Source organism: Amborella trichopoda, chromosome 9, assembly GCF_054954075.1.
Source record: "Amborella trichopoda isolate Santa Cruz 75 chromosome 9, AtrichopodaSantaCruz75HAP2 v2.0, whole genome shotgun sequence".
Classification (NCBI taxonomy): Eukaryota; Viridiplantae; Streptophyta; class Magnoliopsida; order Amborellales; family Amborellaceae; genus Amborella; species Amborella trichopoda.
The window spans coordinates 5,360,185-5,372,448 of NC_142344.1; the positions used below are offsets into that span (position 1 = coordinate 5,360,185).

At 34.7% G+C, this 12,264-nt stretch overlaps 1 protein-coding gene across 3 annotated transcripts; it reads right to left on the minus strand.

The window, feature by feature from the left end:
* On the minus strand, positions 1 to 5,731 carry LOC18445452 (vesicle transport v-SNARE 13). Of its 3 annotated transcripts, none has more exons than XM_006855590.4 (6): positions 5,667 to 5,731; positions 4,403 to 4,530; positions 2,556 to 2,614; positions 2,278 to 2,466; positions 1,229 to 1,399; positions 1 to 338 (listed from the first exon to the last, which is right to left on the minus strand). In XM_006855590.4, the coding sequence occupies exons 2-6, from the start codon at positions 4,494 to 4,496 to the stop codon at positions 186 to 188; spliced, it is 666 nt and encodes a 221-aa protein (XP_006855652.1). In that variant the 5' UTR covers positions 4,497 to 4,530; positions 5,667 to 5,731; the 3' UTR covers positions 1 to 185. The 3 variants fall into 3 exon arrangements, with proteins under 3 accessions (XP_006855652.1, XP_088703455.1, XP_088703456.1); XM_088847330.1 differs by lacking the exon at positions 1 to 338 and adding an exon at positions 1,001 to 1,084; XM_088847329.1 differs by lacking the exon at positions 2,556 to 2,614.
* Between the last annotated feature and the right edge of the window lie 6,533 nt (positions 5,732 to 12,264).

The window sequence follows — 12,264 nt, forward strand, 5'->3', positions numbered from 1 at the left end:
TAGTGCTGACAAATAATGAAATGTAATATTGCACAATTCATAGCACAAACAATCCTCTACTGGCAGCCCAAACCAGCAAATCAAACTTGCACACTGGAGAATTTTGCAAATGAAATGTCATTTGCACATATACTATAGAAAGCAAACATCATTTGCAGTAACAGTTTTTACAAACCAGTAGATAACTAATGGAAGAGCTTGAAGTAGAGAATCAAAAGGACAACTAGGACAAGAACTGCAATTATGGAGCCAATGATCCATTTGTTCCTGCTCATTCTCCTTGACATGGCAGTAAGAATTTTCCTGCTCTTCCCAATATTATCATCCACACCATGAAGCTGCAGCCATTTTAAAAGAAAAGTGGGCAAAAGATAAATAAGAAAAAGGCACCAATTTCCTCTAAGCAAACCATTAAATGCTATAATTTTTTTTTTCTTTATAACGGGTTATCATACAAACTCATTTCAAATAGACGATTTGTTTAAAATGCTAGGTTGGGTGGATCATCTGTTCGATTATTGACATAGATGGCACGAACCAGATCTCAATTATAGTATTGCAATGATACACTATAATCTCAATCGTAGTCTTATCTTGCCTAGACAAAAAAACAAGAGAGTATAACTTGAGGTCTACAGCTATGTCGACTGGGATTTTGTGCTTTATTTTCTATACCATATGAGAATAAATAGTGACGGTTTTGAGTTGACCGGATATAAGTCCATTATAAGACTGCTTCCTTATTAAGATTAGCTGATGTCGAAAAGGTATAACTGCAAGTTAGCGAGACTGGAGACTTGATATTTTACTTCTTTTTTTCGTTTTTTTTGGGAAATTTATCACAATGCCTATTGAGAGAAACTATTTATCATTTTACTCATATAGTTTGATTTAATTTCAAAATGCCCATCAAAATACACATTATCATGAGTTAGAATAGTTGCAAATGTGTAAAATGTCAATTAGTGCATCTCTAATGGGTATTTTGATAAATTCTGCCCCCTGCCCCCCCTTCCTCCTCTCAAAAAAAAAAAAAGTGACTTGAGACTTGAAACTTACGTTGACAATTATTCTCAAGCATATGCTGCAAAAATTTCCCCAAAAGAATACACAGATTTAGGGTTTCCATTAAAAAAAGGTTACTAGGAAACTCAATGACATAATTCACCCCAAACAAGAAGACATATACGATGAAAAGAAACTAAAAATAACAAATAAAAAGGCTTACCGTGTTGTGGGCATGCAATAGAGACTGGCGTTGTTGATGCAAATCTTGAAGAATAGAGACACCAAGCTCCTCAGTCTCAAGCATGGTTCTTCTACTCTCTTTGACTCTCTCACTAGATTGACTCAATCTCTCAGTAGACATTAACAACCTCGCTCTTTGATCTGCCGATACCTGCAATATTTGGAAGAACCATGACTACAGATTTATAGAGATGGACGAGAAAGACTAGCTATGAGTCTGTGGCCATGTTCTGGATGTATTGTTTCATAAAACAGTTACGAGCTAAGATCAACATTTATTTCTATGTAAGGAAGAAACAACAATCACCATACGATCTCACAGAGAGTTTATTGTCAGCAAGTATCAGTATGAAAGATTTGCTCACTAAAATTTAAGATAATGCATCAAAGCGCACAGCAAAGGAGCAAGGAGCTATCTAATTTACTTTATAAACTAGTGGTTCACATTAAATCTCTTACTCCTTATATCAAATACAATATAAATGCCATATGTGCTGCTTCTAATCCTATCGGACTAGTACTTTATTGTGATCATTAGAGCAGTTGTAGATGTGCATACTAAGTCTTCAACTGCATATGGCTGCTTAGTAAACAAATTGTGATGCTTTGAGTATCAATGGTGCAAGTTAGAGGGAGGAAAATAGGGAGATATACATGTCCATAGTAGATGGGTGGGACGCAGAGACATTCTTCTAGTTTCCAGTTTTTCTCACAATTTTCTGTCAATAGGGTATCTGATTATTTCAACCATGATTGTACTTTGGACATTCTTACTTGAATATACATGCAATACTTCCCAGTTTGTGTTAACGAACACTTACTTTTTCTCAAGGAGTGCATCTGATTTAATGAAAGACATCTCGTGTCATAACAATTTCAGTTCATTTAGCAAAAACAAACTTTTCGCTTGACACAAAAGAAACCATTTTTATTTGGTTAAGTTATTTGAGAAATTCAACTACAAGTCTTGCACTTCTGATGGACCGCTCATAACAAAAACTAAGTCAAGTAAAAGTACTGCAATTTTACCATCAGCGTATCTGCCATTCCCGACTCCAACAACTCATCTCTTGCAGCCTGACCCGCATTGGTTGATGAAATCCTTTTAACTTCACTTTTCAAATTGTTTAAATCGGATTTATACTCCCTTAACTTTGCAAGAAGTATGGTCTTCACACCTGGCTGCAAACTTCTAGCCTCAAGATCCATCTTCCGAATCTGAAAACAATTGAGCAAAAACCAAACATTGTTATATATTTACATTCTCTTTACAAAAATAAATACAAGAGATTTCTAATTACACATACCAATGCCTCAGATTCATCTAGCCCAGTTTTTATTTCAGAAATTCTCTGCTTCTTTTGTTCTGCAAAAATTGAAAGAAATGATAGAACTGCAAAATCATCCCACAAGTCCCTCAACATAGATAAACTTTGGAGATTGCATTGTATAAAATAGACAGAGCTATGTCAAATCATTTCATGGTCCATGAGTCAAAGTCTTAAACAATCTACAGAATCCAAGAGTAACATATATCCAGTTCAGGTAAAGTCTATAATAGGCAATGGGTGCTTAGGGTAGTTCAGATCATTAGGAGCAAATACAAGTAGCCAAAGCTAAAAAAACAGCAGTTTGATGTAGAAAGTCAAGGTATATAATTTTCTAAATAAGGGAGCAAATGCTGTCAACTTGAATGAGCCTTAACTTCTAACTCCTAATGATCAAGCTGAATCTACAAATGCATACCATGTTTTTGATGGGGAAAATTTCATTGTAAACAAAATGAGATTTCTTAAACTGAAATATATCTATATGCACCAAGATATGAAATTTTCTCTTAATTTCTAACTCCTAACCACAAATAGGTGAACTGCATCCATAAATGCACAGTACGCGTTTTAATGGTAACATTTCATTGTGCACAAATTGCACTTCTAAATGGAAGAATATATCTCTATAAACAACAAGCATGGGAAATTCTCTCTAAGTGTGTAGCAAGGCAATGATTTACAGGTACACATAAAATATTCAAATACAATAGCATAATGACATTTCCACATTTATCCTTCATCCATATTTTGCGTTTTTAATGTCAAAATGTAACTGTTGCCTGGTGTGATTTCTACATAACCAAAGTAAAAAGAAGCTTAAGGGCATGTTAAGATGGCGTATATACATATGCCAGGCCCAAATAGTTAGGTCTTTGATGTGGTGCTGATATTCACAACATGTTGGCCACATTTAGAAGGTAATCGCCACTTCTAGGCAACAAGATCACAACTAAAAAACATGGTGTTTTGCCCTTATGCCGAGGGGTTTGGTCCGGTAAGTTGGATGCTAATCTACAGTAGGAAGAAAAAGAGCATACAAATTTTTCTTCAAACAATGCCCCTTGTATTGGTATATGCCCCTAGTATTCTTCCATGCAAACAACGAATCCAATTGATAATAACCATCACAGATATAGGGTTTGTTAGCATGCATGCGGGACCAGGGTTTGACACTGTTCAGCAGCATTTTAGGTGACGGATAATTCGTGTTTAAGTGATTCCTTTGGATGTCACTTTAGAACCCCAACTATGTTTCAGCACTCTCAAAAAAATAAATAAATAAATAAAAGGGTCCTCAGGAGCTAGATGAAAACCGAAAATAACGGTTTTCATCTCACTAACAAAAGCATTGGCCAAAATGTAAATTGCATCCAACCTAGGCAACAAGCTCTTCTCCAAACTAGATTTCCTATCTTTCTCTTTCTTCAAAATGAATTCAATTGTTATCTGCAAGAGAAGCAGCCCATCTGGCTAAAAAGAACGCAATTGTTGGAACCTGGTTATTTCAGCTCAGCCAGATGTGGGTCCAGGAATTTGCACTACAGATCTAAGATAATTTTGGAAATTAGCAACAGATAAAACAAACTCATCGGCACTACAACAAGTCATTTTAGGTGAATCAATGTGGCACAACCACTTCACTCGTGACTTAAACAATGCTAGGAAAATGTAATTTCCGATCAGCCAGTTTATAAGAGAAATAAGCAACATAGAGGGTAAAAGGTGTGCAAAATTTAACCAAAAACCAATTAGAAGGCCAGTGTTCATTCTAATCAAAATGAGTATATGGCTATATGCTGATTGCAGAAAGGGATAATCCTGACCTCCATCAAGATGAACAGCAGATGTGCACTTTCTTGAGAGATTTGCAGAAAGCTCACAGTATTGGCGCTCATATCCTTCAAATACCTCGCTCATTGTGGATTGCAAAAAAGCCTAGCTCTCCCGTATACTGCAAAAAAGCAGTTAAAATAAAAGACAACTAAATGATGCTGATATCCATTGACAAAACGTATACAATGTATCATATACTCTTACATATAATATTTTGAGGCAACTATCGCTTACTGGACAGGGATAAAATACATCCGAAGAAGAGCCGGACAGTATTGAAGATAGTGTGTCATAGCATCAACAATAAATGAAATAGAGAGGGTACCGGAGAGTTTTGTTAACAAGAGAAATATTGGACAAGTCCTCAACTTTAAATTACAAAGAAACACAAAAGAGTCAATCAATAAGTTAATACAGGATATAGAAGCACACTTCATCGGCAACAGATTCAATGCCTTCAAATCAATACACCCATGGCTTACATCCTGATATAAAACAATTTTTTTCTTTCTAGGTCCATATGAACTTCGAATCTTTTTAAAATGTTCGCTCCATAAACGACATAGGCTGGGTATACAAGATTCAAGAAAGGTGGAGACAGTACAGATAGATTCTCACAAAAGAAAGGGCACTTACTAATAAATAGCCAAATGCAGCACGAGTGGCTTCCCAAAACATTTTTTGAAGAAAAAAATTGTAGGCTTCCCTAAACTTTAATGGCTCTTTCTATAGTATGTCACACAAAAGCAAGAGTGGATCCAATATTATTTGAATGAATTGCAAGACCAGAGTACAATATATAGTTAACCAAAAATTAAGAAACCCACCTTCCAATTCAATTTGGGAAATTGTTGAAGATCAACAAATCCAAAATATTGATGGATTTAGACAACAAAGTAAAAGTAAAAAAGTTCGCCATAAGGGATAAAAAATTCCATCACACTTCAACCAGAATCTTTAGCCCTAATAGAGGTCTGTACCCATCTCACCACTGAATTAAAAGGGCAAAAAAAAAGCCCAAAATTGCCCCTCCATTACCTTAAATCTATGAAACTACTCAATTCATCACAGTCAGCAAGAAATAAGATTGAAATCTATCAATCAAATTTAACTCCCTAAAAAAAATAAAATCTGAACACAATTTTCCAGGAATAAAACCCATTTCAGTCACTCAACAGATACAATTTCTCATATACAAATTGGATACGAATCGATAGAGAAAAAAAAAAAACTAAGGCTCTTTAAGCGCGTTACCCAAAATAATCACTTGTTGTTTGTTGATTTCTTCAACAATCACCGACTAGAGAGAGAACACCAGTGCAAGGAGGGGATCGTAGGGGGAAATTTATGTTCTCAAAAGACCGGGGACATCAAGACAGGAGTGCGATGAATACATGGGGTCGCAGGCATTTTTGTTTTTATTTTTTAAAAGAAAAGTAGGAAGAGAAAATGACATAAACACCCATGCCTTTCCTTTGATTGACAAAATATGACTATATTTTGTCATATGACAAGAAAGCCCTTGTGCTTTCCTCAATTGACACAAATTATAAAGCAAAATTGTTTCACGCCCCGCCCGCGTTTCTACATGTGGTTCAAAAAAGTGTAAAAACATCCAATTTTGAAGAGGATGCAAGTAGGTGTTTCATCTATAAATAATGAAAACTAACGATCTACATATATTTTTATTAGAGTTAATATTTTTATTTTTAAAATTTATTTATTTTTTTCATATTCATAATTTTCGTGTTAGAGATTATATATTTTTAAAAATTAAATCTTAAAAATAGATTTATTAAGAGGCCCCCATTTCTATACATGCAGCATGCAGCCTTGGCCACATAGAAACCGGGTCCATTTATAAAACTAGTAACATGTCACACATTTTGCTTGAGGGAATGCTTACTCCATAACTAGATGTTTGTGGCCAAAATCTGTGAACCAAATGGATGAGACCTTTTCTTCATTCCTAAAACAAAATCAATAAAAATGAAAATAATGGAGATGGAGATGGAGATGGAGGTTCCGTCAAATTATGGTCTCGACAAAACCAACCTCTCGTAGAGCATATTTTCTATAGACTGGCGGCCGCTCCTGCTAGGATTCACCAAAACTAAGGAAAGACTAATTTCTAACTATGGTGGGCTTTAATTTGATTGTTTAGAGTCTCGGCTCTATATAAATATTTCCATTAACTATAGGTTTAAATATGATTTCAGTTGAAACTTCAAATGAAAGAGAAAACAAATTGAAACTAAAAGAGCACTTGACTTACTCAAGCTGGGCCCATGGGCTCAGGACCCAAAGTTGGGCCCTGGATTAGTGGTCGACCGAAGTTGAGGTTTAAGCTTGAATGTCTTGAAATGGGTTGAATAGTTGTTATGGCTTAGGATATTTGAAAGTCTGGCAATCTTATCCTATTCACCTTGGCCTCACCGTAGACCAGATGATCCTTGGGATCTCATGATATTTGAAATCTAGAAAGGTGGATTTAGAGTTTCAGGATCCACGTGATCTAATAGTTCTTCATTTTAGAGCTTTGGGCTAGGTTTAGGCATTTGGGGTTTTGAGGATAAGGGTGGTGCAGTTTGTATAGAGTTGAGGTTCTAAACAATCAAAGTGAGGCACACCTTCAAATAGTATCTAGAAATGTGGTTTCAATACCGAGAATTTTTGTGATAGCTTTAAAATATATTTTTATATTTAATTATAAAATTTAAAGTTTAAAACATTGTGTAGATCGAGCAGATCTATGAAAACTTGAAAATCTGGAAAATTGACTGGCTGTTCAAAAATACATTACAAGATGCATTGTTTTCAAAACTTGAAATCCATTTTTTCTCATCTCCATGCATCTTGATGTTGAGATGATCAATTTGAGGATATTTGGGCATCAAATCAACCTCTTTTAGTGAAATTTTTAATGTGGGCTCCAATTTGATTGTTTAGAGCCTCGGCTCTATATAAACTTTTTTTCTTAAAAAACTGTCAAGTTGGCACGGAATCGCTCCGTCTGATCTTGGAATCGGTCAACCCGCTGCGGTTTTGTGTATATAAAAGAAATCTACTGAGTCTAAAGGGAACTGACGATTCTGCACAGTAAAACAACGATTATTTATAGTAAAACGGCAATCCGGACCCTGAATTACCAATATGGATTGCGTTTTTGCCAGTTCACTTGTTTTTTCATGTATTTTTTTACCGGTTCACTATTGTTTCTGTATAATAAAATGGCAATCTGGATTGCTAATTCACCGATCGGGACCAGTTTTTGAGGTGCTAGTTCCGGAACGTTGATCCATTTTTTAAAGGGTGTGGTTTCCATAAGGTTGCAACCTTAAACAATCCAATTAAGGCGTACATTTAAATTTGATCATAACATATAATTTTGATGTAAAATATTCTTAGGATTATCTCAAAATCTATTTTCATATCTAATTATAAAATTTTAAACTCCAAAAATGGTTGAAATCAATTAGATCTATAAAAAAGACGAAACTTTTGAAAATGGACGGTCTAGATAATGTATTGTAAGATGCATTATTTATGGGACTCAAAATCCCTTTTTATTTCATAATCATACATCTCGATATCAAGATTATCAATTATAGGGTTTTTCAACATTTTAACAACCTTTTCCGATGGATTTTTGATGTGTATCCGTAGTTCTACATTTTAAGGTTGCAACCTTATATAAACTTTTTCCTTTTTTTAAATCACTAGTCTAAAGGGTAAGGGTGGTTTGAATGCTAAAAAAATTGTAACCTGAACACAGCAAATACGAGGGTTTAACGGCAAGCTTTGCGTCATTAATAGTGGCAAGCCGAAAAGACGTGGTATCTCAGCACCTGTGTTGCTATCAGGAGGCATTGTGAGTAAGTTTTTTTAGTATTGACTAGGGGTTTGAGATGTTTAATGGGCGTTTTAATGCAAAATTTTACTCTGTTTACTAATTTTTAAGCGGTCATTTTTTGGGTTGGGTCATTAAAGAGAGTTTAAGGTGTGATTAAGGGTCTAATGTTGATGAGAGGTATCCTAATCTAAGATTTAAGCAGTTTTGGAAGTCATATTTTGTAAGGTTCTTAGCCGAATTTAGAGAGTCTCTCTTAGTGGTTAAGCCTATTTTGTAAGGTTCTTAGCCGAATTTAGAGAGTTTTCCTAAGAGATTAGGCTAATTTGGAAGGTTTAATTTTAAGTTTAGTTAATTATGTTTGCCGAACAGTTATGGCTTCTATGGTATTCTAAGTTTGCTTATTAGGGATGAATGATGCATGGGATTATCTGATTCGATCTTGAAGATATTTTTAGGGAGGCTTCACTACATGGGCTCAACTCTATTCAAACATGATCGAATCAAACCAACCCCAACTCCTATTCATTTTTTTAAAACCGATTTTTGAGCCAGATCGTTTTGAAAATAATGGAGAAATTCAAAAGACATCAAACGACATACTAATGACATGATACAATTTTAAAAAGAAAATTAAGGTTTTATAAAGCTGACATAAAGCAGTAAATATAGCACTAAACCTTGATTTTGAAATTGAAATCCAGACAAGCCTTGATATGGATTTTTTATGTTGAAATTGGAAGACAGAATTAAACTTGAAATTCAAGTAGATCGGGACTTTGAAGACTGCGAATCTAAAGGTGACTATGGAACTTGAAACTGCAATTAAAGCTTGAAATTCAATTTGACAGAAGATGAAAAAAATGAAATGAAGCAAAAATTTACAAAGATCTTGAAGAAATTTTAAATTGTAGAATAGAGGAGTTTTAGATGATGTTAAACTGCCCTCCTTTGCACTCACCCATGGGGTTTCCAAAATAGCAATTAAACCATTTATGGAATCATGTGCAGCGCCTGAACGAGACGTTGACATTTCGCTTGTTAGGAATGTGTTTTGTGTCAATTGGTCCAAACAATCGACAAATTTTTTTTTAAAGTTTTGTCTTGACTGTTTGGAAGAGGATTTCAAAGTTGAAAAGCTTGTAAATTGACCGATTCTAAAATCCACTCTTTTCTTCAATTGGCTATGTTTTTTCTGCAAATTGCGCCTTCTCTCGTTGGCGAATTGAATGCTTTCAAGTGGATTATATGGGATTTGAAGGACACGGTGGTCACTATCACCTTGTTTTGGCCGGTCCACTCTATTGGATGTTCCAAATGAATGAGAGAGAGAGCAATTTGTTTATTAAATAACGGTCAAGAGTTGAGACACCTTTGATTAGTAAAGAAAATTTTTTAGACAAATCCTATTTTATTTATATATATAATGAGACCGTTTATCTTTAGTACATGGTGGTCACAATTAATCTTAAACATTAAATGTAAAATTGGGTAGATGTATTTATTTTATTTACCAAAGCTCTCAAAACTGGGACTTTGAGGGTAAAATAGAAAATATATAAAACTATTTTTAAAATTTGAAAATAAAATAACATTTTTTATAAATTTTCCATTTGTAAATTACAGTCAACAATTCTTTGGGGAGATAATTTGAAAGAGAATTGCAACACTTTGGTAATGAGAGAGGGCTTTGGCGAGAGTTGCAGGGCTGAGAAACAGTGCTAACGAGGTTGCAAGGCATTGGTAAAGTGGGAGAGAGAGAAAGAGAGAGAGCTCAGTGAAAGTTGCATGGCTTCAAAAAAAAGAAGAAAGTATTCATTTAAAGTTGCAACATCCAAAATCCAGTAAAAAATAGTGTTTTGAAGTTGGAAAAACTTCCGAATGATCATATAGACCTTAAGATGTATAAATATAAAGAAAAAAATATTTTAAGAAAGAAAGTTACAGGGTTTGATGATGAGAGAGAGTTATGGAGCTTTAATGATGAGAGACAATCTAAACATTTTGGTTATGAGGGGGCTCTGCAGGGCTTCCGTGATGTCAGAAACCGTGCTATTGAGAGTTGCGAGGCATTGGTGATAAGAGAGAGAGAAAGAGAGAGCTCTTGTTACAGTTTCACGGCTTCAGCGAAAAGAAAAAAGGTTATACTAACTCTATACTATAGAATTATGGTGCACCTAAAAAATTTAGTAGAAAAAAGTGTTCCCAAGCTAGAAAAATTTATAATTAATCATCAGGACCTCAAGGTGGATGGATAAAAATAAAAATAAATATAGATAAAACGTATCTTGTAACAAGTTATCCAAATTAGTATAGATATATAGTCAAATACCTGCCTCGAAGTCCTGTCAGTTGAGTGTCGTCAAATCCCAGATCCCTACTGTCTCCAACGAGTGGAAGACAACATACCTTTCAGCCTCAAAAGAGCTCGAATACCTATCATACTTGGGTGGGGCTCCTTAGTATTCTTACCTAGGCTGTTTTTTCCTCTAACCAAAAACTCTTAACCTCTCACGAGCAGAGGTTAGAATTGGTGAATCCCAAACTACTTAATGAATTGGAACACAGCTCAAAAACCTAGAAAGAAATTCTAGTCATGCACTTGGACGACGTTTCTTTTGTTGTACACCCCCTATCCCAGTCTCAATCTGACCTGTCATCAGTCTCAGTAAATGATGTAGCTAGGTCTAGTAAGGATATACCGACCATCGTAGTTAAGGAGAGCTGCCTAATGTCTTGCCTGAGCAACATATTCCTCCACCAGGAAGAATAGACTAATTTCAAGACTTTCAAATGTTTATAAATCTGCTTAATTTGATTTATTTTGAAATTTCTAACACCAAACTTACTTCCTCCAGCAAAATTTAGCGCTATGCCTTAGTTGTATGGTATAATATAAAGCAAACACCTTATAATACAAATCTCACCAACAAAAAACAACGCAACTTTTTTGAAATAAAAAAGGGAAAATATCCTATTATCCCCTATTTTTAACTTCTATATCTCATCGTACTCAATAATTGAAAATTTTACTTATAAACAAAAAGACTCTATCTTTTCTATCTTCCAACCCCCTAAATCTTTTTGATTATATATTATTGACCTCAACAACTTATGAAATGATTCTATCTCTCTTTCAAAACCTCCATCTCTCTCTCTCACATCATCGTCTCTCTCTCTCTCAAAACTCCATCTCTCTTTAAAACCCAAACTCTATCTCTCTCTCTCTCTCACACACATCATCGTCTCTCTTTCAAAATTTCATCTCTTTAAAACTCAAAGTCCATCTCTCTTTCACATCATCGTCTCTCTCTCAAAACTCCATCTCTCTCCTTAAAACCCAAACTCAATCTCTCTTTCTTTAAAACTCCATCTTTCTCTCACATATAAGAAGGTGTACTCATGTTCGAGCTCAAGCTAAACCCTTTGACTGGTAAACTCACTGAGAAGTGAAGAGAGAGAGAGAGATGAAATTCGAATAAGATGTTATTTTAATATTTGTTTGGGTAAAAAATTTATGATCAAAAAGGTCCAAAAAATTGTAAGATGGAAAAGATAGAGACCTTTTATTTAAAGTAATATTTTAATTCTTGAATCTCGTGAAATATGGAAGTTAAAGATAGAAAATAAAAAGATATTTTTTTAATAAAAAAAAACTTAGGTGATGAGAGACAATGAGGGAGTGTTTGTGAGGTAGAAGCCAGCATCAAAAGTAATGCACGTGGCAATCAACCAAGTTAAACCCTAAGTTAAACCCTATCGAGAATGTAGACCAATATTGCAGTTGGAAACCCAAAGTGAGGGAATAGCATAGGCCTTGGGCTCAAGATTATCGAGGCCATTGCACCTTTCATTTGTCGATAAAACATCAACAATGCATTGATTTGCAAATAAACGTGTTAAATGGTGCACAAGAAAACAAGCTCAAAATAAACCACTCCCAAGTTCTAAATCTATTTGTTTCTGAATTGTTGTCAAGATTATTAACTAAATCTTAAAGGA